The sequence below is a fragment of the Aulonocara sp. 'chitande type north' Nkhata Bay genome, linkage group LG2 (assembly GCF_057382095.1).
Source record: "Aulonocara sp. 'chitande type north' Nkhata Bay isolate Kocher_YH1m ecotype deep benthic linkage group LG2, A_spYH_male_GT1.1, whole genome shotgun sequence".
NCBI classification, from domain to species: Eukaryota; Metazoa; Chordata; class Actinopteri; order Cichliformes; family Cichlidae; genus Aulonocara; species Aulonocara sp. 'chitande type north' Nkhata Bay.
The window spans coordinates 7555598-7581818 of NC_141345.1; the positions used below are offsets into that span (position 1 = coordinate 7555598).

The following is a 26221-nucleotide window of genomic DNA, read 5'->3' on the forward strand; positions in this document are numbered from 1 at the left end:
GTGTGTGTGTGTGTGTGTGTGTGTGTGTGCTCACAGAGGGGAGGTCACGGCAGGAGTTCCCTGAGTTGACACGTATGAACCATAAAGTCAGTTTGGACTGAGGAGCAGTTCTTGTTTATCCAATGCATGCACAAGAATCCAAATCTCTGTATCACAATGATTTCATTAAAGCCTTATTATTTTATGGGGGCAATAAAAAAGGAGGATCACATAAGCAATGGGAGACAGAAGTCTTGACACGTGCTTATAACTTAAAACACAAAGAACCCAGTTACAGCTGGTATGGTTTATGGAATAAACCAGACTTTCACAGTCTGCATCTTTACAGGGTTTTTTGTGCTTTTGTTCACTCCTAGTGTGATTAAAAAACAACAACCCACAGAGCCCACTAACTATTAGCTGCTTTTCCCCCTAAACAGTCAGTTGACTGAGATTTTTTAGTGCAAGTTTGCTTGCTTTTTTTTTTTTACACTACATTGTGTCCTGCTTCATGATCGGCTGCAGACCATTGTCGATCTCCTCCGTGATGTCTCTCCTGTACAGTACAGAATCGCTGCATCGATTGCTAGCATTCTGACTCTGAAGTGCAGTCCTGTATGTTTGTATGTTTTTTCCCCAACAAACACAACAATGTCGACGAAACTTTTTGCACCGTCAAAAAATAAAATTGGCTACTTGATTTCACCTATCGCTGGTTATTTTTAGAACATAACACCCGCGATAAACAAGGGACCGCTGTATACAAATACTGAGAAATATAGAATTTGAATCCTTTCTCTGTTTTGCTCTGAGGGGAAGAATATTCTATGAACAGCATCTACAGATATATTCCGTAAATGCCCAAGACATCTCCAGAAATGTAAATCGCCACTTGATTCATCCATTTGGTTGACTTGTTTTGGAAAAACCAGCAGTAAACAAGGAGCGAATATCACACCGGAAACGAAACGCCATACAGGAGTTTCCCCACCGGGAGTAGCATATGCTAAGGGTCTATCTCCTGCGTTTTGAGAGCACCTGGATTTTAAGACAGGTGACTACAGTGGCATAGGTCACTGCTGCACCAAGTTCCACTCTCAGTGTGGGGGCGCTACTGAGCTCTTCTTGGCAGGAATGACGGTCTCTGACTGAGGGTGAATTTACACCACTGGTCAGCAGAAGGCTCCACCATCCGAACGCAGCAGCACTGCTGCCTGAAGCTGTCTGTGGTGGTGCTCAAGCATTTTTTTAATCTATACATAATAAATAACATGCTGCGTGCTGAGCCAGTTGCATTGTAATTTTTAAACTCTCAGAAAAATGTTTCATTTTTATTTCTTCTCGAGCTCCAGTGAGAGAGCAGCGCACCCTTCCTGGGATGTTTTGCGTGACGTGTTCAGCAGATGTGTTGCGCAGTGCTGATTTGGTGCTATATAAATAAAACTGAATTGAACCAAACCAAAAAGTTTTGGTGCCTCCAAATCAAACAGTGAGCAAAAATGAAGTGAAACTAAGATCTTTCTTGGGACTCAAACTGCAGCCTGACAATCCTTTTAGCGCAATTTTTTTGTTCTTCCACGGAGGAGCATTTGATCTCGGCGTTGAACCTCGTTGTCGTGATGTGTTACCGTACTAACACCACGGCACTCCCAGACAGTAGCGCCTTTGAAAGAAAAGGCAGTATTTAAAGGGGTTGACTACCTTTCACTCCTCATTACTGCTGTTGTGTGATTCCTGCTTGTCCTGGCTGTTTTTTGTTACCTGCCAGCCTGCCTCTAAGAGTGATTTTGATCTTTAATAAACCACCAGATCTGTGACTGCCTGACTGCCTGGTCATGTCTGCACCCGTTCCTCCTTCCTGCTCTTCTTATTCCACCTAATACAGAAATTTTCTTTCACAACCAATGCGCTTTGATAACAAAAGCTGGATAAGTAAAACCAGTTTCACCAAAATGACTGAATCTTTGCTGTTTTAAAAGGGAAAAGTGACAATGGCTTGATACAGATCAGCGTGGCGACACAAAGAGCTTTGAGGGGGGGAAAAAGAGACTTTTGTCCAGGGCACAGGCAGCATTTTTCTTGTTCTAATACTAGCTATCTATGTTCCAAAAATAATATGATAATAATATAATTTATAACAAAAACCAATGCTCCCCATCCTCCTCAACCTTGTAGGTGTCCCAGTTTCATTTACCCTAGAGCTTGGGTTTTGTCTAATACGTTACAAACATCTATCTAATGATATCTAATGACAAGTGTTTGGTGAGAGCCGTTAATGCCGTGTCGGACAAAAAAAGCATCGTTTTTGTGTCTTTGTGTTGATGTACAGTAAATGTTTTTATGTATAGCATGTTATTGGATGTTCAAAAGCTGCATGTGAACAGATGGTCCGGTCTATTTTTGTTGATGCCGGTTAACCTTTTACTCAAAATAAATGAAAACTGACGGCACCATCTGTTTGCAGCTTCAACACCATCGACTCTGTCACTAAAAGCTCCCCAAAACCCCCAAACACTCTTCGTTGCAGCTTCACGCTCTCCTTGCCAAAAGGAGGCTGTAAGTGAACTTTGCTTACATGTTGTTATTTTAGTGACAAGTAACATGAGGACTTGATTTTTTTCCCCTTTATTATCCTTGGATAAACTGTCCTTTCACAATGTGCTCTGGCTTGTTTTTAATAGTTTCTCAAGGTGCGACTCTCAAAAAACATTGCATCTTGAAATTACAGAATTCCTGAGGAGGAATGGGTACATTTATTTCCTCCTTAATAAAAAACTTACAGCAGGATATTTGTCTTTGCTGTTTATTTTATTTTTTATTTTTTGAAGAACATACAAGTTACAGTTTCTTGAAGGACGCGCGCGTGTGTGTGTGTGCTTGTTACTGTCACTGTAATTTAGTTCTTAAATTACTCAATCAAAATTTGAGTCTTAATGCGGAGCTCCAGGAAGCACAGATGAGGAGAAAAGTAAGAGACAGTGAAAGAAAGTGGAAGACGGGAGACTTAAATAGAGGTGGAGGTAAACAGGAAGCTCATTTCTTGAAAATCTTCAGATTCTAAATGTCCAGGACTGAACCCAAGACTCTGAAAATGAAGCAGAAATCTATCCAGGCTGCTGCCATTAAAAAATAATTCCAGTTTATTTGAACCTACGTGTTTCTCATAAAAGAGCCTGTTCGGGTTCATTTCACACTCTGACATAGAGCAAAACAGCAAACACTACCTGTCTAAAGGTTTTACGGCACCTTCCTTTATAGAAAATTAAGTTGTGTTATTGTCAGGGTACTCTTAAAAACATTTTCTTCTTTTTCTTGGGTCAGCTGCCGAGAGTCACAAACATATATGTGCTCCAACTTTCAAAGCTCATCTCATCACTGAAGCAGAAGTTCCAGCAAATGCTTTGTGTAGTTTATCCAAAACCAGCCTGACGGAGTTTAAAGTGCCTCCTTCTAATGCTTTGTGTGATTCCCTGTATAACACGGGGTGTAAGAGTCCTCCAAATCTATATACTAATTGGCTCAGTGGTATAAGTACAAATGTATTTTAAAAATATAGGCGAGGGTAGAGCCACTAGTCCTAAACATTGAAAAAAGCCATATGAGGCGGTTTGGCCATCCTGGGAGTGCCTCAATCCTCCGTCTTGGTGTTTCCCTGGATAAGCTGGAGGATGTAGCTGGGGGACGGGGAAGACTGGGTTTCTCTGCTTAGATCGCTGCCCATGTGACCCAGCCCAGGGTGGAGGGATGGATGGAAGGATATATTGTATCCAAGCAGGGCAGGTAGTGAGTGAAAATTTGTCATTATAACTTTTGTTGGATATTCTTCCTCAGACACTCGAGGATGTATCGAACTCTGATGTTGTGAACCTCGAGGATGGATTCAGTGCAGAGCGCTGAAGGAAGGGATCAGCATCCTCCTGGTTGAGCTCCTCAACCTGGAACCTGTTCTTACTGATGCAAATGAGTGTTCATGATAAATGGAAATGTGTGCACTAACGTTTAGAAGATACCAACAAAACATCTGTTTGAACTAGAGATGGACCGATCCGATATTACGTATCGGTATCAGTCCGATACTGACCTAAATTACTGGATCGGATATCGGAGAAAAATAAAAAATGTAATCCGATCCATTAAATATCACGAAAGCACCTCACAAAACTTGCAACACGCCGTAACTCGCCTCAGAACGTTAGCACGTCGGAGCAGTATGCATCACGTGATAGAGCGGCTGTGGCATGCGGGACCTGTCGGTGGTCTGGATAGCATTTGGAGCTTCGCTAGCAACCCGGTGTTCTGGGAATTTCTCCTACCCCGTAAACGGTCCTACCCGTTGTTCCTGAGCATGTGCGTGCATGCGCACAACACAAAAAGGGAAGCTAAGCGCATCCGGCTGTGATTTCACGCTACTCCATTGTCATATTTGCAGGAGAATAGGTAAGTAGTAAGTATTAGTACTTTTTATTGACGTTGATACTTGATTTTTTAAGCCTTTGTGATTGTTTGTCAATATTAAAGTGAAGTCGCTATCTGCTTTCTGCACAAAACTGTCAAATTTGCAGATTCGGTGAAGTCTGCTGTCAAGTTACTGGACACGTGGTATTTGCACAACACTTTTGAGTCCGCAGCTTCAGTGTTTTAAGGCTGTTTCGGTAATGTCGTTATTTAATAAGTTAAATTATTTGCATTGTCAACTGCACATATTGAAGCTCATAAGAAAATGTTTACTGACATTCGTAGATATGGAGAAGAAGTGGGAAGAGATTTACGCGTTCATTTCTGCGGGCTCCTACCCTTTCAGGATATGACAAGGCTCAGAGGCAAAACCTCAGAAGATATGCCTCAAAATTCAAACAAAAGGGTCAGTAATTTATTGTTAATACTAACAACTCATATATGTGGTTAAATTAATTTCTAAATATATATTGTTTTACTGCAGATGGAGAACTCTTTGTTGGAACCAGAAGAGTAGTAAAAACCATGGATGATGCCAGGAAGATATTTCATGAGTTTCATTCATCTCCAATTGGAGGACACACTGGCACACACAAAACGCTAAATGCAGTGTGTTCCAGATTTTACTGGTTTGGTATGACAGTTGACATTAAAACATGGGTATGTATTAACTGTTTGTATTGTTGTTAAATAGTGTTTAAAATTAGCAAATTTTTTGATATCAGTTAAAAGAGAAACTGTACACTTGCAAAATATAAATAAATATGGTTAATTAGTGATATTACAGTAATAACCTGTAGGCCTGACAGAGATTTGAAGATGCGCACATAAACTATTGTTGCTAAATAGTTTGTTCGTTAGAGAATATGTCATTAAGTGTTTTTGTTTTTTGTTTTTTACAAATGAGAATGTTGAACATTTACGTGAACTCCATAAATATTTTTACCTTAAAGATTCTGGAATGTGACCAGTGTCAAAAAGTTGGGAAACCACTGACTGCTGTGCAACCGTTGCAGTGTATTCAGGTAAATATTATGCCCCGTTTACCCATCAAACTATGCTTGTAGCTCATATTCATAAAGGCAGGAGGGTTTGCCAACTAATTTTAACCATCAATGTTAATGTGTACATTATACAAATTGTTATTCAAATTATTAATTTTTCCTTGATAGGTGTCTGAAGTGTGGGAACTTATTGGTATAGATCTTACTGGACCTCTTCCTAAAACTTCAAGCGGCTTCCAGTATATACTTACTGCAACTGACTACTTTTCAAAATGGGTTGAAGCTTTCCCATTAAAAACGAAATCTGCATCTGAGGTAGCCCAGGACTTGTGCTCCATTATATATAGACACGGCTGCCCCAAAAGGATTTTGTCAGACCAAGGCAGAGAGTTTGTGAATGAAGTAAGTGTTAAATAATTTTCAGTTACATTTTTTAACTTTACTTCACTGGGGTCAAAGATTTTTTCTTGTGTGCTTGTATAAGCAGTATAACCTTGTCCTTATCTGTTGAAGCTCAACTCTGATCTTTGCAAGTTATTGCAAATTGAAAGAAGTGTCACAGCAGCATACCATCCACAGACCAATGGTCTAGATGAAAAGACAAATGACAACATAAAAAGGTATGCCTAATTTTTATCTATCAGTTTTTAATAACATTACTTATGTTATTCAAACTTAATTGTTACTTAATAATTTATTAATTTCTTTACTTCTAATTGAACTTTCTGTCTTACTTCCTGTGTTTACATATTTCTATGCCTGCATTTAGAGCCCTCCGAAAACTGGTGAATGACCAGCAGAATAACTGGGATCTGTATCTAGAGCCCACCCTGTTTTCACTTCGGTCAAAAGTACACACCACAACAAAATACACACCTTTTTTTCTGATGTATGGAAGAGAGGCAGTATTTCCATCAGAAGTGCCTGCTCAAGTGCCGGTGAGTGTTTGTCAAATTCTTTCTATGTTAGAACCAAGAATTGAAACCATTTAAGAAAAAAACCCAGTAATGTCTTTATGAATATGATATCATCTTGTTTTAATTGCTAATATCTACAAAATTTTAGATTTCCAACATCATTCTGCCAGACAACAAAAGGTACAGTGACTATGTACAGTCTGAAAGTGAAGCACAACATGCAGTTAAAGAAACTGCACAAGAAAACATTGCGAAGTCACAAGACAAGCAAAAGGTTGCATACGCCAAGCGGGCCCTGAAAAAGTACAAAAATGTTGTGTACAATGTAGGGGATCAAATTCTGCTTCTAAATATGAGGAAACGTGGGCGAAAAGGAGGAAGACTTGAACCGGATTTTTCAGGTTCCTACACAATTGATGACTTCAGTGGAAAATGTGTTAGACTGAAAAACGCTGAGGGAAATACTTTAAAAAGTCTATACAGTATTGACCACATTAAACCCTATAGAACAAGCCACCCTGTCCAAGTCTCAACTCCAACTGAACCTGTTGAGAGTAGCCCATCTTCTGAGATGTGGCCTTGCAGTCCTCAGCATCAACATGAAGCGCTGCAAAATAACAGATCCTCTGTCATTCAGTTTGGACCAAAAATAGCTCAGGTAAAATCAGTCCAAGCACCAGAAGAGCTTGTACCAGTGACCCCCCAGAAACCCAGCACGCAAGAAAAAGGTGGCATAGCTAAAAATCTCATTCTGACCGGTTGGTCAATTGTTGCCTGTTTGGCTAGTCTAATGTATAGAATGTTTTATTTTTTTCTCCCCTCTTGCTAATTTTGACCTGTTGGTCCAATTTTGGCTAATTTCTGGTTTACATAAAGCTACTCCCCTCTGGCATGTTTATGTTGTTGGCCCGTTGGCCCTTGTCTGCTTGTGGCCCGTTGGCCCTTGTCTGCTTGTGGCCCGTTGGCCATTGACCGTGATTTTCAAATGGTAACTGTTATTACTAAAGAAACTTATCATATTTTGTTTTTTAGTGAAGTGGCTTTGGGCTGCAAAAGACACCGGGCGTGTGGAGGCAGTCGTTGGGCCATACAAATTGTATGACTCTTCTTTTCGCACACTGGAGGACAGTGGGTGGCTTTCTGATGAGGTAAGTGAAATAATCATTTTTGGTCCTAGTGGTGGTCTGTAAAAATAATCTTCTTTTAATCCAAACAGGTCATTGATGCATACCTGCACTGCCTCATTAAGAAACAAAAGGCAAGTAAGAACGTATGCCGGTTATTTCACAAAGGTATTTTATACAATTTTGTAATCTTTTTAAAAAAGAAAAAAAAATCTTGCATTTTTCAGAAACCCGTGTATCAGTTGTCTTGCGTTGTTGCAACCTCTCTGTTTTCTGGGAAGTTTAAATGTGTCAGCAAGGTAATGTAGATGTTATATTGGTTATATAGTGTATGTTATGTAAATAAATCTAAACCTTTATAAACTTAAAAATATTCCACAGATGTTGTTTCCGGCTGAGGACATTTGGTTGTGCCCACTGAACTCTGGTGCACACTGGATACTTGTGGTACATGTTCACACCTCATGTGTTTTTTCTCTATTTTGTTTTACTGTTCTTTTTAGCAGCATATTCTTATTTTGAAAATGCTTACAATTGATTATGTTTACTTAAGTGAGTGTAATACACATATTCTACTAAATACAATTTTTATTTTAGGTTGTCAAAATCTCCTCACAATCTGTACTGCTGTTAGACCCTCTTGGAAATGAAGGTTGTTATGAAAGGAAAGTTATGCGTAACTTGAGGTATTCATCATTCATTAATTATCTGTTTTAGGTTGTTTGGTTTGTGGTTTTTTTTTCTTTTTATTTAGAGCAAAATGCTGGCTACATTTTAAAAACTTGTTTTGTTTTTATTAGGAATTTTCTGAAGATGAAAGGAAAGGAAGAGTCCCGAGTGGATTGGAAAATGGAGACTCTGCCACACAACAAGCAGATGGACTCCAGCAGTTGTGGAGTTTTAGTGTTGAAGGTATTTAATAAGCAATTGTATTTAATGTATTTAACTAGAATTAAGTTAATCATTTGCAATTACTGTAACATATTTTACAGTTTGCCGAACACCACCTTCTGAGTGGAGAGGTTACTAGGGTGCTGTCCACTCCAGAAGCCATTGGGCTGCACCGCACTGAAATTGCTTGCGAACTGCTAGAGCATCAAAGTAAGTTGAGTCATGTGCTTTTGTATTGCAATAGCACTTTCAGTTTTGTTTAAAACTGTTAGGTTTAATGTCAGTGTGTTTCTAGGTAATGCTGATGACTACTGTGTGGTTTGTTTCATGCTGGAAGCCGATCCTGAGTCCAGTATGATTGAAATGGTAAAACAAATAAACCACAAATGCAATATACAGTGGCTTGCAATAGTATTCGGCCCCCTTGAACTTTTCCACATTTTGTCACATTACGGCCACAAACACAAATCAATTTTAATTGGAATTCCACATGAAAGACCAATACAAAGTGGTGTACACGTGAGAAGTGGAACAACAATCATACATGATTCCAAACAATTTTTACAAATGAATAACTGAAAAGTGGGGTGTGTGTAATTATTCAGCCCCCTGAGTCAATACTTTGTAGAACCACCTTTATCTGCAATTACAGCTGCCAGTCTTTTAGGGTCTGTCTCTACCAGCTAGAGACTGGTAGAGACATTGGTCTTTCACGTGGAATTCCAATAAAATTGATTCATGTTTGTGAATGCAATCTGACAAAATGTGGACAAGTTCACGGGGGCCGAATACTTTTGCAAGCCATTGTAGTAATTATTTTCTCATCAAATTCATAATGTTGGTTAACACACTTACACCCCCCCCCCCCCCCCCCTTCTCCCTCTTCAGGTGCAGTGCGAGTTTTGTTCCACATGGGCACATTTTGGATGTGCTCAATATGAGAGCAGCCTGGTCAAGTACCTGTGCAACAAATGTGCATAATTTGTACACCGTTTCTTTTTCAGTTCTTTCTCCCTGTGTTCTGTTGGATCTATAAATGTCAAATATATGTATCTGTAAATATATTCAGTAAATATATACTGTAACTATAATGGAGTGAGTTCATTGCCAAAGTTTATATAGTCAGGTGTTCCAATCACTTAAGCACTTTGGCATGCAGACTGCTTCTACAAACAAGTGCCAAACCATGCTACTGTTGTTATTATAAACTAGAAGCATAATTCTGATGGGAAGAATTACGTGCCAAAACATGCTACCTTTGTTATTATAAAGTAGAAGCATAATTCTGATGGGAAGAATTACGTGCCAAAACATGCTACCTTTGTTATTATAAAGTAGAAGCACAATTCTGATGGGAAGAATTACGTGCCAAAACATGCTACTTTTTTTATTATAAAGTAGAAGCATACTCTGACAGGAAGAATTGTGTGCCAAAACATGCTACCTTTGTGAATGTGACCTACAAGCACACTTTAATGGGTAAAGTGTCAAACCGAACTGGCTTTATGAATATCAGCTACAAACATACTCTGATGGGCAAAGTTAAGTGGCAAACCGTCATACCTACTTAAATTTGTGCTGGAATTATTGTTTGGCAGCAGAAATGTGCATAAATTACATACAGTAGGACATTTTGCCAAAGTAGGGCAGTTTGTCATATGGCAGCGTAAAATTATCCTACTGGTAGGACGGTTTGCCAAAGTAGGATGGTTTGTCAGAACACCGGCATTTCATCTTCGACAAAGTTATCCCGAGAGAAGTAAAGCAAGTCTGTAAGTCCATCTCTGAATGTTTGTAAAGCATTCCTGCGTTAAGCTTAACAAGCGACTGCCTCTTCTTGCTGCTACTTCAATCATGAAACTGCTTAACGATCAGCTGATCGGCTTTTCTGTCGCGAGTCCGTCTCTCTAGTTTGCTACGGAGGGAAAGAAAGCAGAAGAGGGGATGCCGGTCGGGCTCAGACGCTAGGCTACGCAAACATCCACACCGGCCAGCACTTCCGAGCCTTTTCCTATCGAACGCCAGATCCATCACCCACAAACTTGACGAATTGGAGCTACAGATAGCCAACACAAGCTTTGCACGTAACTGCAGCATTATTCTTATTACGGAGACGTGGCTTCACCCGCTGATTCCCGACGCTGCAGTCGAGTTAGCAGGCCGCACGCTACACCGGCATGACAGAAACAGCAACTCAGGTAAAAGCAGAGGAGGGGGGCTATGTGTTTACGTGCATAACGAGTGGTGTTGTAACAGCAGGATCATTCACACACACTGTTCTCCTGATTTGGAGGTTCTGGCAGTCTCATGCAGACCTTTTTACATCCCGAGGGAGTTTACAGTAGTTATTGTGATAGCTGTTTATATACCGCCGGATGCTAACGTTAGCACGGCTCTCAGCCTCTTGCTCAACACCATAAACAAACAACAGCTTGCCCACCCCGATGGGGTTTTTATTGTCGCCGGCGACTTTAACAAAGCGTGCCTAAAGACTGTGCTTCCTAAATTTGTCCAGTTTGTGGACTTTGCTACGAGAGGAGAACACACTTTGGACCATGTCTATTCAAACATCAGGCATGCTTTCAGAGCGACACCCCTCCCCCACCTGGCTGGATCTGACCACCTCGGCATGTCCCTCACCCCCACCTACACCCCCCTGCTGAGAAAAACAAAGCCCCAGACAAAGACAATAAAAACCTGGCCTGAAGGAGCCCTTTCTCAACTGCAGGACTGCTTCTCAACAACTGTATGGGATTTATTCTCCAGCCACAACCTCCAGGAGTACACGGACACTGTACTCTCGTACATCAGGAACTGTGTTGACAATGTCACCGTCAACAAAAGGGTCAGGGTGTTTCCAAATCAAAAACCCTGGATGAATAGCGAAGTGCAATCCCTCCTAAAAAGCCGCAACACTGCCTTCAAATCAGGGGACAGGGCTGCGTATAGGGCGGCCAGGGCAGACCTGAGTAGAGGCATCAGGAAAGCTAAGGCTGCCTATAGGAGGAGGATTGAAGATCACTTTGCTGACAACGACCCCAGAAAAATGTGGCAGGGGATCAATCACATTACCAACTACAGAAGCAATAACCAGGCAACATCTAGGACTGATGCCTCACTGGCTGAGGATCTAAACCGTTTCTTCGCCCGCTTTGAGACGACCAAGCCCTCAGCTGCCACACCACTTCCACCCGCCCCCAGCACTGGCACACTAACACTTAGGGAGCACCAAGTGAGGTGTGTTCTAAGGTCAGTGAATCCCAGGAAGGCGGCAGGTCCTGATGGAATACATGGAAAGGTTCTCAGAGCATGTGCTGACGAACTGACCGGAGTCTTCACTAAAATCTTCAACCTTTCCTTGTCATCAAACACCGTCCCGCCCTGCCTCAAAACCTCCACCATCATCCCCATCGCCAAGAAGACAGCTGTGGCCAGCCCAAATGACTACAGGCCTGTTGCACTTACGCCTGTAGTGATGAAGTGCTTTGAGAGACTGGTCTGTCAGCACATCAGGGCCGGTCTGCCTCCCACTCTGGACCCCCACCAATTTGCCTACAGGACAAATCGTTCCACCGAGGACGCTATCACCATAGCGCTCCACACTGCGCTGAGTCACCTGGAGCACCGAGGAAGCTATGTGAGAATGCTCTTTCTGGACTTCAGCTCAGCATTCAATCATATCATCCCGGAGATCCTGGTCCAGAAACTGTCTCACCTGGGACTCTCCACCCCCATCTGCCTCTGGATCAAGGACTTCCTGACAAATAGACCACAGTCTGTTAGACTCGGCCCCCACTGGTCCAGCACCATCACACTCGGCACCGGGTCTCCACAAGGATGTGTTTTGAGTCCCCTCCTGTTTACGCTCTACACATCCGACTGCTCCCCTACCCATCTCTCAAACACCATCATAAAGTTCGCGGATGACACCACAGTGGTTGGACTCATCTCAAGGGGGGATGAGTCGGACTACAGAGATGAGGTCAACAGACTGACTGAGTGGTGTTCAGTTAACAACCTCCAACTGAACACCACGAAAACTAAAGAACTTATCTTGGACTTCAGGAAGGGCAGAGCAGACCCGGCCCCACTTTACATTCACGGGAGCTGTGTGGAGAGGGTACACTCCATGAGGTTTCTGGGCGTGCAGATCTCTGATGACCTCTCCTGGACTGCAAATACTACAGCGGTGGTTAAAAAGGCCCAGCAGCGTCTCCACTTTCTGAGAGTGCTCAGGAGGAACAACCTGGAGGAGAGGCTGCTGGTGACATTTTACAGAGCCACCATAGAGAGCATCCTAACGTACGGCATAACAACATGGTATGCAGGGTGCTCAGCTGCAGACAGGAAAGTACTGCAGAGGGTCATCAACACAGCCCAGAAGATCACTGGCTGCTCTCTGCCCAGCCTGGAGGTCACTGCAAACTCTCGGTACCTCAGCAGAGCTGGCAATATCATCAAGGACCACTCTCACCCCAGCAACCAACTGTTTGAACTATTACCGTCAGGCCGACGGTACAGGTCACATAAAACCAGGACAAACAGATTCAGGGATAGCTTCTTTCCCAGAGCTATCACCGTAGTAAATGAGCACAAAAACAATTGAACCTATTCCATACCGTCACTGTCATTATATTATGCTGCTATTCATACTGTCATTATATTAATGCTGCTATCCTGTATATATTGTACATACTATTGTTTGAGTACTTACGATTGGTTTTTTTTGTACTTTTTATATTTTACATTTATATTTATTATTGAAACTTGCACCAAGGGAGTGGCACTCCAATTTCGTTGTACTCTGTACAATGACAATAAAGGCTATTCTATTCTATTCTATTCTATTCTATTCTATTCTATTCTTTTGGCCCACTTTGCACCAGAAAGAGGAAACCAGCGGCTGAACAACAGCAGCACGTTTAAGCTTGATAAGCTGTTGTTAGAATTTATTTAATATTACTTTCTACTCGAGGATCTTTTTCTGCGTAGCTGACGGCTGGTAACTGTGCAGGGGCGGATCTAGCAAAGTTTAGCCAGGGGGGCCGATAGGGCATTAACAGGGAAAAGGGGGCACAAAGACATACTTTTCTTTCTTATTCTCATTTAAAATGTCTAGCTTTTAATAAATAATTATCTGACACCCAAAGTTTTAATTTGATGCAAAATGAATAGAACTCCATTACTGTATATAGTAACTAATAAGTCTAATATATATACCCTAGTAAGCTATAGTACTTTTTCATTTGGGAACGTACCATCTGTGCAGTCTGCAATTTTGTTGAAGAAAGATGTTGAATCTATTTAATATTTCTTGAAAAATTATTGATTTCTGTGCATTTTTTTTCACACTGCATCAAATTAAGGTTGATTACGTCGATTAAGCATCATGAGGTGGAGCGTGAGGGGTGGTTCCCTATTTTTTATTTATTTATTTTTGTTGTTGCTGGGAGTTGGAACCCTATTAGTTAGGTTGCTTAATATTTATGCTAAGTACTCTTTAAAATACCAGAATAGGGAGGATGGTGTAGGTTTAAGTTTATTAGATTGATCAGTATTGCTGAACTATGAAATATTTTTTTTTCCATACAGGTATAACAGAATAGCTTTAGTGTAGTTGTTGTTTTAAACTTGAGTATGAACTTATACAAAATGCAGCAAGATATTTAAAAAACAGTTTTGTTGATTAAAAAACACTATATCGGATTCATATCGGTATCGGCAGATATCCAAATTTATGATATCGGTATCGGTATTGGACATAAAAAAGTGGTATCGTGCCATCTCTAGTTTGAACACTGATACAGTATTTCATACAGGTTTTCAAACATCCATCCATCCATCCATTCGCTTCCGCTTATCCTTTTCAGGGTCGCGGGGGGCGCTGGAGCCTATCCCAGCTGTCATAGGGCGAGAGGCAGGGTACACCCTGGACAGGTCGCCAGTCTGTCGCAGGGCCAACACACACGGACAGACAACCATTCGCACTCTCATTCACTCGCACATTCACACCTAGTGGCAATTTGGATTATCCGATTAACCTATCCCCACAAGCTGCATGTCTTTGGACGGTGGGAGGAAGCCGGAGTACCCGGAGAGAACCCACGCAAACACGGGGAGAACATGCAAACTCCACACAGAAAGACCCCGGCCTGATGGTGGAATTGAACGCAGGACCTTCTTGCTGTGCGGCAACAGTGCTAACCACCGTGCCACCGTGCTGCCCTTTTCAAACAAAATAAAAAATTAGAAGAACTTTTATTTAACTGCCCATCAGCCTTCAGCCATCAAAATAATGAGTCAGATGCATTTAACAGTGTCGAAATATTGTCCCCTATTGTCGGCTTGTCTGACGTGCGACAACACAACACCTCCAATTATAGGTCGGAAAATACTTTGCTTCCTCTCTGATTTAGCTCCGTTTTTTTTAATAAACTCATTAATTGCAGGTCTCTTCCATCTGAGACACATTTTCCAGATCAGTGTGTCATCTGAAAAATATTGCCACAGGTTTTATTTCTGCGCTGACAAGAGAAAGAAACGAAAGAAGTACTGTAGCTTAATTTGAGGTCATGAACTCCTGAAAATATCTGCTGGAAGCAGAGTGTGCCATATCAGTTATATCATCACTTCATCCTGCTGCAATCTCCTCACAGGACATTTAAGGAGCAATAAAGAGGATAAAAAGGAAAATTAGAGGAAAAGGGAGAAAAATTAATGGCGAGATTGTTGTTTGAGGAAGTCGGGAATTAAAGAAAAACAGATAAAGAAAAGAAAATGAGAAATAAAAAAGAAAAAGGAGAAAAAAGGTGGCTAGGAAAAGGAGAATTATGGATTAAGAGGAAAAGATAAGAGATTAAAGGGCAGAGATCAGAGAATGGAAAGCAAACAGTTTTTGGAAAACAGTGGAGTGATGAGGAAAAGTGAAAGAAGGAAGCTGGGATGGTAAGATAGACAAAACAAGGGGACATGAAACAAGGAGAAAGGAGAAGCGGTAAAGAATGAACAGACAACGAAGAAAGTAAGAAGAAACTGATCTGAATGTAACTAACAAGGCAGAAATAATATCATGCCATAGCATGAAAGAATTCTGCTGGAGTGCGTGTGTGTGTGTGTGTGCGCGCGCGTCCATGTGGTTACTGCGGGGAACCTCCAGTCCCCGTCAATGTCGATTATCAGCCCTACTTCCCATCAGCTGAAAGTAATTTGATTATTACTATGTCTCCGGGGTTTTTCCAGTGATCAGTGATTTACTTAAAGAAAAGAAAAAGTAGAAAAAAAATTTCAATTTCTTTCTCCCTGAAGGAGGCCTTCAGTCTAATTTGATAACGAGCAGGACGAGCCGCCGCCTGACAATCACAGGAGCCGCTAGAATAAATGCTGAGATGAGATGTACGCTGATGGAAGCGTGACAGGACTTACTCATTCAATCTAAAGTCAGATTAACTGCTAAACGTCTTTCAAAGGACCGAGCTGCTGGTTTTTACAGTTTCGGGCACTGAACTGTGAGCGGCTGACCGGTTTAGGATTGATTTCCTGCTTTCAGGATGACAAAAGCTCAGCACAGAGACTTGAAACTTGAAGCAGTATGATTCATCACAGACAGCATTTTAGTCACTATTATTTTAACCTCTGTCTGCAGGATGCCCCCACATCTGGGATTTGAGAGTACAGAATGAGGCAACAAACAAAAAAAACAACAAAAAAAAATTACATAGGTAGAGGCGTTTTCCCAGGCCCAGTTCTCTGTACGATGAGCAAGCTGATTTCAGTAACAGGATTAGTTTATTCAGAAACTTCCAAACATGCGCTATTTTGGGGTTAAATTTCAAAGAAATTGATCTTGGGCCAGTTTTAAGCAGCAGCGTTCAATCAGATGCATTATAAAAGCGCTGGGAAAAAAATACTGGGCCAAATACCAAAATGTCAAAGCACATAAGCCCTGCCAGAAAACCCTGAGAGAGCGTGTGTGTGTGTGTGTGTGTGTTTGCGTGGAACCAGGAGGTCAATGTCTGAATATTGCTCTACTTTGATTAACAGCAAGATTTCAGCCACTCCGACAGTAAACTTTATCCTTGAGCATTTCACTGTAACCGCTGTGGTGCAGGGGGGTGGGGCTCCATCAGGGATCCATGGGCACAGAAATGAGGCGCCCCCTTGGCCGAGCACTGATTAGTATTTGACGACGGCTATCTCCCCGAGGGAGGTTTGGACGGCTGACCTACACTCAACAAAAATATAAACGCAACACCTTTGTTACTGCTCCCATTCCCCATGGGATGGACGTAGAGACCTAAAATTCATTCCAGATACACAATATAACCATCCCTCCCAAACAGTGGTCACAAATCAGTCCAAATGTGTGGTAGTGGGCACATCTGCTATATTGAGATAATCCATCCCACCTCACAGGTGTGCCACATCAGGATGCTGATCTGACATCATGAGTAGTGCACAGGTGTACCTCAGACTGCCCACAACAAAAGGCCACCCTGGAATGTGCAGTTTTTTGCGCTATTGGGGGTCTGGGGACCCAGAACCGGTCAGTATCTGGTGTGACCACCATTTGCCTCATGCAGTGCAACACATCGTCGCATGGAGTCTATCAGATTGTCAATTGTGGCCTGTGGAATGTTGGTCCACTCCACTTCAATGGCTGTGCGAGGTTGTTGGATATTCGTGGGAACTGGTACACGCTGTCGTATACGCCGGTCAAGCACATCCCGAACATGCTCAATGGGTGACATGTCCGGTGAGTATGCTGGCCATGCAAGAACTGGGACATTCTCAGCTGCCATCTGCCCTGAACAATGTGAACCATGATTCATCCGTGAAGCGCACACCTCTCCAACGTGCCAGACGCCATCGAATGTGAGCATTTGCCCACACAAGTCTGTTACGAAGACGAGCTGGAGTCAGGTCAAGACCCAGATGAGGACGACGGGCATGCAGTTGAGCGTCCCTGAGACGGTTTCTGACAGTTTGTGCAGAAATTGTTTGGTTGTGCAAACCAATTGTTCCAGCAGCTGTCTGGGTGGCTGGTCTCAGACGATCTTGGAGGTGAACCTGCTGGATGTGGAGGTCCTGGGCTGGTGTGGTTACACGAGGTCTGCGGTTGTGAGGCCGGTTGGATGTGCTGCCATATTCTCTGAAACGCCTGTGGAGACGGCTTATGGTTGAGAAATGAACATTCAATGCACGGGCGACAGATCTGGTTGACATTCCTGCTGTCAGCATGCCAATTGCACGCTCCCTCATTGCTTGTGGCATCTGTGGCATTTTGCTGTGAGACAAAACTGCACATTCCAGGGTGGCCTTTTGTTGTGGGCAGTCTGAGGTACACCTGTGCACTACTCATGATGTCAGATCAGCATCCTGATGTGGCACACCTGTGAGGTGGGATGGATTATCTCAATATAGCAGATGTGCCCACTACCACACATTTGGACTGATTTGTGACCACTGTTTGGGAGGGATGGTTATAATGTGTATCTGGAATGAATTTTAGGTCTCTACGTCCATCCCATGGGGAATGGGAGCAGTAACAAAGGTGTTGCGTTTATATTTTTGTTGAGTGTAGTTCAACCTCGATGGTCGGAGGAGACGTTTGGTCCCCTGGCCTGAAAAACCTCCGTCTTATTCAAACAGCTTCAAACACACGACCCCGACTCTCCTCAAAATCTTTCGCTCCTCAGCTCAAAAGCAGCCCGGCAGCTGCAGCTAAAGGCCGTGGTGGATTGTGGTTTAGTGAGGTCGGCGCTGAAATGCCGTCTGCAGCTCCCTGGCAACCCTCTCTGTTTGTGCATTTGACAAATAATAATGTACTTTCAGCCTTTGCGTTTCCTCCTGAAATTGCTTCTGGTAATTTGGGACCGACGGCCGCTCTACATTCTGTACATGCACGTATGGATTGAGTGCTTTTCTCTGTGCAGAACGTTTACTGCTCAGGCTATAATAATAAATGTTCATCTGAAGCAGACTGAGAAGGAAATAAAGTATAATAAGACAAGTTATGAGCAAAGAAGAAAGCAAGAAAATTACACGTCACATTAATTTTTACTGGAACTCTCGGCTTCTGGGACAGTACAGACCTCAGTGTAGGCATAATCTGTGTCACATAATTCCATTAAAAATGCTCCAAAAGACCCAAACAATACAAACATGGACGAGAGATCCAGTTCTGGGACAACAGAATTAGCAGCAGGCTGCACTGAAGAGCACATGGCAGTTAGCTACAGCCAAAGCAGCCCCGCCCCGAACTCGAAGTCTTTCTAAATTCATAAAAACCATCTTGCATTGAGTGTTTTTCATAAATTCATCGGGGGTCTGCCAGTTCTTTCACACACGTTTATTTTTGCTGTAACGTTTAACGTGTTAATATGTGACTCTATGGCAGTCCTTCTCAAATAGTGAGACACACCCCCCGGTGCGATGCCGGGGGCGCGCGTGTGACCCTGGGGAACATGCTCTTTTTGCCGTACTAGAATAAAGTATAATTGCACATCCACTACAGTAGGTGGAAGGGTTTTTGCACTGAGCATGCACGCACATGCACACACAGAGCAGGAGATGTGAAGTGCAGTCAACAAACCCTCAAGAAAAATGGAAAAATATTTAACAGCGACAAAAAGAAAGGCGCAGAGAGACGGAGATAGACAACCGATAGTCTCCCGAAAGCTTAGACGAGGAAATTTGACGAAGCATATGTAGCGCTTGGCTTCACGTGACTACAGTGGGAGACGTAGTCACAGTGAGTAGTTAATGAGTAGTAGTACTTAATGTTGCTGATTGGTTTAAATGTATGTATTGACTTTGTTTAATTTTATTTTTCAGAATCAAGTCGCCCAAAAATGTTTATAGTGTGAATAAGGATTTTTTTTTTAAATTTCATGCAAATTGATGCAGTTTAAATGTAGTAGTAGTTTAGGGAGTTGCAGTACTACTACATACACTTCATACAAATCGTTTCTGTTACAGACTAAAACACAATGATAATAAAGTCATTCTTTAAGTAGGTCTATATTTCTTTCTTTTTTCCTTTCTTTAATATTAATAATGAAACAATGTTATGCAGAGATGAACTTATAATAACAATTTTATAGCCAAAATATACCATTTATAGTTTTCTACCTGAGAGGGACTAACAGAAAGTAATTGAAAAGCACTGCTCCATGGGAACTGACTCAATTTTGGAGCCTCAAGTGGACATTCGAGGAATTACACTTTACGGTGCCTCCAAGGTCGGTCCTTGAGTCTGGTCTAGGCTGTGGGGAACTAACAGGTGGTCTGATTTGTATCCACATGATCACCTTTGAGCCTTATCTGTGATTATTCTCTATACACATCTTGTCTTGTGTCTAAATTAAAAAATGGGCACATTCATACTTGTATATTTAAATTTATGTCCAATATAACTCCTCATTTCTGCCAAGAACTCTCTGGAGTCAAGTCTCTTTTTTTCTTCTGTTGCCTAAAATCTGTCACTATAAAATCTGCCTGTTCTGAAAACCAGAGCATGTAACTGTGCAGAGGCCCAAAGGCTTTTATTTCTTCTTTTCCAGGACATGTGTCAGGCTGGAAACTCAAATACTGAGCTGCTCCACCATTAACAGCCACAGAGGCATGAAATTTGGCAGAAGGCACCCTAAAACAAAGCTAAAGCTGAATAAATATAATCCAGGGGCTTGTTGGCCTTTATTTTCAAGATATCATTCTGAATGTTCCCAAAGAGACAACAAAAAATCTGAAAACCTGGCCACACAGATGCATATTGAGTTATGATGCTGCTTTTAGTAACCTTTGCAGGTGTAAGAGCTTTTAGCTTCACAGAAATAATCTTTCTCTAATTTGCGTACAATTTGGAGCTTTTTAACCCTTTCACACATAGTGGTCACTACAGTGGACAGCTATTCAAAGGCTGTTTTCTTGTATTTGTGTCAGTGTTGATGGTGTACTTGCACATAAACTACTACACTGGACACTGATGTGTCACTCCATACCCTCCCACTCACAGGTGTTTAATGTTACTATAGATGTATGACGTGTTTCATTGTAATTATTGTTATTTAACCCTGTCATGCATGAATTATGACAACCTCAATCAGGATTTTTATTCATCTTTTCATTCCTAAAGATACAAAATACTAAAAATACTTGAAAAAAATCCTGATTGAGGTTGTCATAAAGTTAAACTTAGATGTGATGCAAATCATCCTTTCTTTTCACCTGCTTCAGACACTAAGAGAAAAAACTGTCTTTGTTTATGAGTTGGAAACCTGGAGGAGGCAACGTGTGCAGGACCTTTAATGATCCTGCTCACATTTTAAAGGGTAAAGCTTTAACTGGGCTTCAGCTGCTTTTGTCTCAAGCAAACCAAACTTCTACAAAGTCTCAGAGTAGTTTGTAAAACCCTCGCAACCTGTACTGTAAATATTCATTTTCATTCAATTCATCAGAAGAAGAAAGTTGCATAAAGCCAGCATGGCCTTAAAGAGAAAATAGCAAGAAATGGCTCATTTTAAAGAGAATAAACTGAGGGGCTGACATGAGTTGAACTCAGGCGCACTTTTAGAGTGGTAATTTGCATTTTTATTCTCTTCAGGCTTCTTACCAAACAACCAGTTTTTTTATACCATACTTTTAATTGACCAAAGTACCTTTGGGAGTCCCTAACATAACTCCTTTAAGGCAAAAATCTATTTAGACTTACACAAAAACAAAGAGATAAAAACTCTGAGAGGAACAAATCTATAATAAAGTTTCATTTGATTTATCTGCTCGCAGTTGTGTATTGCCGGGTTTTTTTTCCAGGTTTGCGGTATGTTGTTAGTCATTACTGTCCAAATGTTTTCATGCCTGAAATTAGGCGCTGAATGTTGAATGTGAACCTCGGTGGCTTGTTATGGCAGATATTTTCCGTGGCGTGTCAGTTTTGACTGATAATCAGACAGGATCCTGTGGCGCTCGCATTTGTCTCCATATGCTCTTCATGCTCTGCGTGCGTGGAGCTGATGTGAACATGCATGAATGCCTCATCAGCTCCAATACAATTGCCTCTGCTCACGTTGTTTTCCCATCGCGGGTTTCTCCGCCCATCCTGTACGCACGCTACACGGAGGACTTCCTCCCCTGTGGGCTTCTGGGTAATGTTACAGTCGACATGGAAACCGAGCATTTGATTGGGTGTCTGAATGAAAGCCTGAGAGGCTGTAGAGTGGGTAATCATGTTTCATATAAATAAATCACTTGAGTTTTTTTTTTTTCTTTTTTGCTGCCATGCTGCGTTATATGTTTTATAGATACTGGAGATTTCATGTTTTTTGCTTTATTTATTTTAGATGTAGCGTCCTCTCGGCCCATCTTTTTTTTTTTTTAAAGGTGAATAAAGTGGAACTTTGAGGGGTTAATGACATAAAATGAGGTTCTATCATTATGAATATAAACAGAATGAGCATGACTTTAGTTGATTACTCTAATAAACAAATGTGGCTGTTTTTAGGGAGTGTCATATATGAACCAAGCTATATTGAATAAAAAGATGGAATTTAAAAAATGATTTTCTTTTGGGTGTTTAACGTTTTTAAACATCATTTCTTGGATTCAATTTGAAAAAAATGTCCCAGATCCAAACACACTTCCACGCAATCATGGCAACTTTTGGCACTTTAGTTGTGTGGGCCAGGTGTTGCCAAAATGTCCCAACACATCTGGACATGTGGCTGATATAATGCAGAACTGCAGCTGAGGAGTGGCAGCCGGCGTCCCAACCCGACATGCCCTATTGTGCCAGTCAGTTAATGTTACCTGCAGGACGGATGAATAAGATATAGCTCTTGCTTTTATTAATAACCCTAAAGCATTTTTATTGCACCACAACAACACAACAGTTGTGGCAAGGCGCTTATACTGCAAGGTGAAAACCCTAGAATATTAGAGCAAGAACACCAATAATCAGACAAGCCCTGATGAACAGCACATGCTAATGCTGACTTCCTGTTAAAAACAAGAGATCTTCAAGGCTGAGGATGTCTCCACTGATTGGATGTTGAGGAGAAAGGAAAGAAGAGCGCAGAGAGACCCCGACAATGAACAGGAAAAAACACAAATTACAGGAGAGAAAAACAAGACTTAGTAACACGCAGTAGGCGTACATACATAAATACATCAGGACTTAAAAGCCAGGGGGTGGAGGAGGAGGTGGAGTGGGAGGTCTCCTAGCAGTCTGAGCCTGTAGCAGCATAACTAAGTGATGGATCAGGGTCACCTGATTAAGCCAAATCTACAAGTTTTATAAAAACGAGACGTTTGAAGCACGATTTTTACAGCACAGAGGCGACAGTCTCCCGAATCCAAACTAGGAGCTGGTTCCACAGAAGAGGAGACCCTATTAGTTTCTATGTATGGGGCTGATTACCACTAATAACACCCACTGAATGGACTGATAACATCTGAAGCGGGTGAAGCCGAAGGCTCTGTCTCATTCTACTCATAAAAAATCTACAAACCATAAGTAAACATGCAGTCTGTTAGGCTAACTAGTACGTGCCCATCCTACAGTGGAGAAACTTTAACTTCTGAGTTAACTTCTGAGTTAGTATGATGTCATGTAATACTGATATTGTTGACATTAGAATTATTAAAAAATATTAAAATTTGTATTTGCTAAAGTGGGTGTAGATGTAAGGTGACATCATAATATGTAGATAAGATGGATAAGATTCCTGACATGTGTGTCAAGTTTGGTTGCACAGGTCCTGACTGGAGTTCTGAGATATGATGCTGTGAGGCCTGTAGGATATGAGGGGAACTGATCATTCAGGACGTTGTTACTTACAGTCCACACATTTGTCTCCAACACATTATCAGTAATAGCCAAAGTTTCATATGTGTTATCCACACATCAGCCTACTAACGTCTTCTGGCCTGTGCAGACAGCACACCACAGTTTTGCAGCTTCTTTGTGAGTCTGTGTTAGTAGTTGAACATGTGTCACATGACCTCTGTGCTCTTCTTGGCTTCAAAAAGCTCACAGTTTTGTGTTTTTTAGATGTGCAGAAACACACAGTCTGGTTAAAACTCTGAACAATGACATTTTTTCTTTACAACACTAAAGTAATGTGTGGTTAGTTTTAGCACTGCCACTTCAGCCTCCACACCCACTTAATCTTTCTGCAGAATTTGTATTTAAGGTGTTACGTGCTGCAGCACTAAAAAGCTCGAAACAACATAAAATCATGTTGCTTTTGCACTTCGAGTTATGTTGAAGGGCTGGAGCCTTCAATTATTCATGTTGTTACAAATGTCAATGTGATTATTGTTTGTTAAAATTCATAACCTGTGTACGTGACCTCTAAGTCACATCACAAAGTTCAGCTGCACACAGCACTTAATGTACTTTATGTAAATGAAAATTCAGTCAGCATTTGCATACCTCCTCCTCCCCCCGCCTGCTTTGTTGTGCAAGCGTTTCAACCTGGATGACAGTTGTGTTTATTTATAGTCATACAAAGTCTGCACAACAGTGAATTCATGTGGGGCATCCTCCCATCATGTTTACCCAGGCTGTGTTTGCTAACAGTGCTAAGCTAACCACACATGATAAGATAACACACACACGTACGCTCAGTCAGTCAGTTGGATCGGATGCCACAACAAAACGCAACCAGACAGAAATAAACACGGGAGCACGTTAACCTCTGCGTGCTGTTCAGGTCAGATTTGGCCTGTTTTGACAGTTCATAACAGTAAAATGATGGCTTTCTGTAAAGTGACCCAAACATTTTAATATTTTTCATGATTTATTCAGCTCTAGTAGTGTGGGTCAAATAAAGGAAAATGGTGTTTTACTTTAGAAAAGTGTGAAACGTGGCCAAAATCACACCTGAGCAATGCCGTTTTCCATACAGGAGGCATCTTGAAGCCATAATCACCAACACAGGCTTTTGTACAACATATTAAATACATTTCAGTAAGCTTGCTCAATACTTTTTCCTTGTGCTGTTTCTCATTATTACACATAACTTCATTTACAAACCTGTGGTTTGGTTTGCATGTGTGGATTGGCTGGGTTGTTACAGGGAGCTGTCTGCACCGGGAGCCGGTCATAGACCGCAGCCTCCAGGCTGGGCACACAGCAGGAGGGAGGCAAAGAAGCCCCTCAGCCAGGCTGAGAAGACCGACAGAGCCCAGCAGCCACGGTCGATCACAGCCCCGGTGCAGAGAGCCCCCTCCAAGGAAACACTGGAGATATGACCCAATAAGAATATATACAGGATAAAAAGATAAAATAAATAAGAATGGGATACAGTATAAACATAAATAGAGTAAGAAGATAAAAAATGAATAAGAATAAAATCAATAAATATTAGGTAAAACCTAAATTAATAATATAAATAGAATAACAGGATAGAATAAATAAGCATAAAATAAATAAACGTTAGGTAAAAGCTAAATTAAAAAGGTGGGTCTTGAACCTGTTCTTAAAAACATGTACGTTCTCTGCGGCCCTGAGCTCCTCCGGCAGGCTGTTCCACAGTACCAGAGGACCTCAGGGCCGCGAGGGTTCATATGGTAAACGCAAATCTGAGAGATAAGAAGGCCCAAGTCCATTAAGACATTTAAAAACCAATAAAAGAACTTTAAAATTGATCCTGAAACACACGGGGAGCCAATTATAAAACCGGTGTAATGTGGGCCCGCTCTCTGGTCTTCATCAGCACACGAGCTGCAGAGGTTTGTAAAAGTTGTAAAGGTCAAATATTCCTTTTGGGGAGACCAGTGAGCAGGGCATTACAGTAATCAATGCGACTGGTAATAAAAGCATGCATCAGCATCTCCGTGTTGGCCCGCGAGAGAATAGGGCGGACTCTGGCTATATTTTTTAGATGATGAAATCCAATTTTGGTTACATGTTTAATATGTGGGGTAAAACCAAGCTCAGAGTCAAAAATAACACCCAGGTTTTTCACTTGTAGCGAAGGACATAGTGAAAATGCCTCTAATTTAGACAAGAGCTTCTCTCTCTGAGCCTCAGGACGGATGATTAAAACTTCAGTTTTGTCCTGGTTAAGCTGTAAAAAGTTCTCTGCCATCCAAGATCTTATATCTAAAATACAGTTAAAAAAGGCATCCATTGGTCTGGTGTCATCAGGAGACACGGAGATGTACAGCTGAGTGTCATCAGCGTAACTGTGGAAGTTCACTCCATGCCTCCTGATGACACCGCCAAGAGGGAGCATATACAAATTAAAAAGTACAGGGCCTAAAACTGACCCTTGAGGCACCCCACATGTCATTTTATGGATCTTAGAGGAGCGTGTATTCATACTCACCATAAAAGTTCTGTCTGAGAGATAGGAAGTGAACCAGTTGTGTACAGCACCAGAGAGGCCCACCATGTGTTTCAGTCTGTTTAAAAGAATAGCATGGTCTACTGTATCAAAGGCTGCGCTTAGATCCAGTAGTTTAGATCTCAGCTTCATAAAATCCATAAAGTGTTTTAAAAAGTGAAGAGGGGATTGGATCTAAGAGACATGTGTTGGGTCTCACTGTGGAGAAAACTTTCTTAAGGTTCTCAGCATTAACCAGGACAAAGCTGTCCAGTGTCTCCTCAGGTACAATTGAGCCCTCAGATGTGTTTAAAATCATATCACGAGAAGATAAAATATTGCATCTGATGGCGCTGACTTTTCCCCTGAAGTGGTCTGCAAACTGTTCACAGAGTGAGTCTGTGGGTTTTTTTTGGGAGCTGTTAAAATCAGGGTTAAATAAATGATCTATGGTGGAAAAGAGGACCTTGGGATTATTTTTGTTATTACTGATTATTTTGGTAAAGTATGAATTTCTTGAATTC

The 26221-nt window shown here is 41.6% G+C and overlaps 1 protein-coding gene across 1 annotated transcript; it reads left to right on the forward strand.

The window, feature by feature from the left end:
- Window positions 1–6325: 6325 nt before the first annotated feature.
- On the forward strand, window positions 6326–9351 carry LOC147337387 (uncharacterized). The gene is made up of 11 exons (XM_086262344.1): window positions 6326–6376; window positions 6504–7083; window positions 7388–7503; window positions 7572–7613; window positions 7707–7778; window positions 7861–7926; window positions 8077–8165; window positions 8280–8391; window positions 8472–8580; window positions 8666–8736; window positions 9259–9351. Exons 1-11 carry the CDS (start codon window positions 6326–6328, stop codon window positions 9349–9351), a joined length of 1401 nt encoding a protein of 466 aa, XP_086118470.1.
- The last annotated feature ends 16870 nt before the right edge of the window (window positions 9352–26221 follow it).

Coding starts and splice junctions, on each gene's coding strand:
- LOC147337387 (XM_086262344.1), top strand. CDS start 6,326: ATGTATGGAAGAGAGGCAGTATTTCCATCAGAAGTGCCTGCTCAAGTG. Junction 7,614..7,706: donor GCCTCATTAAGAAACAAAAG/GCAAGTAAGAAC, acceptor TGCATTTTTCAG/AAACCCGTGTATCAGTTGTC. Junction 8,581..8,665: donor CGAACTGCTAGAGCATCAAA/GTAAGTTGAGTC, acceptor GTGTGTTTCTAG/GTAATGCTGATGACTACTGT.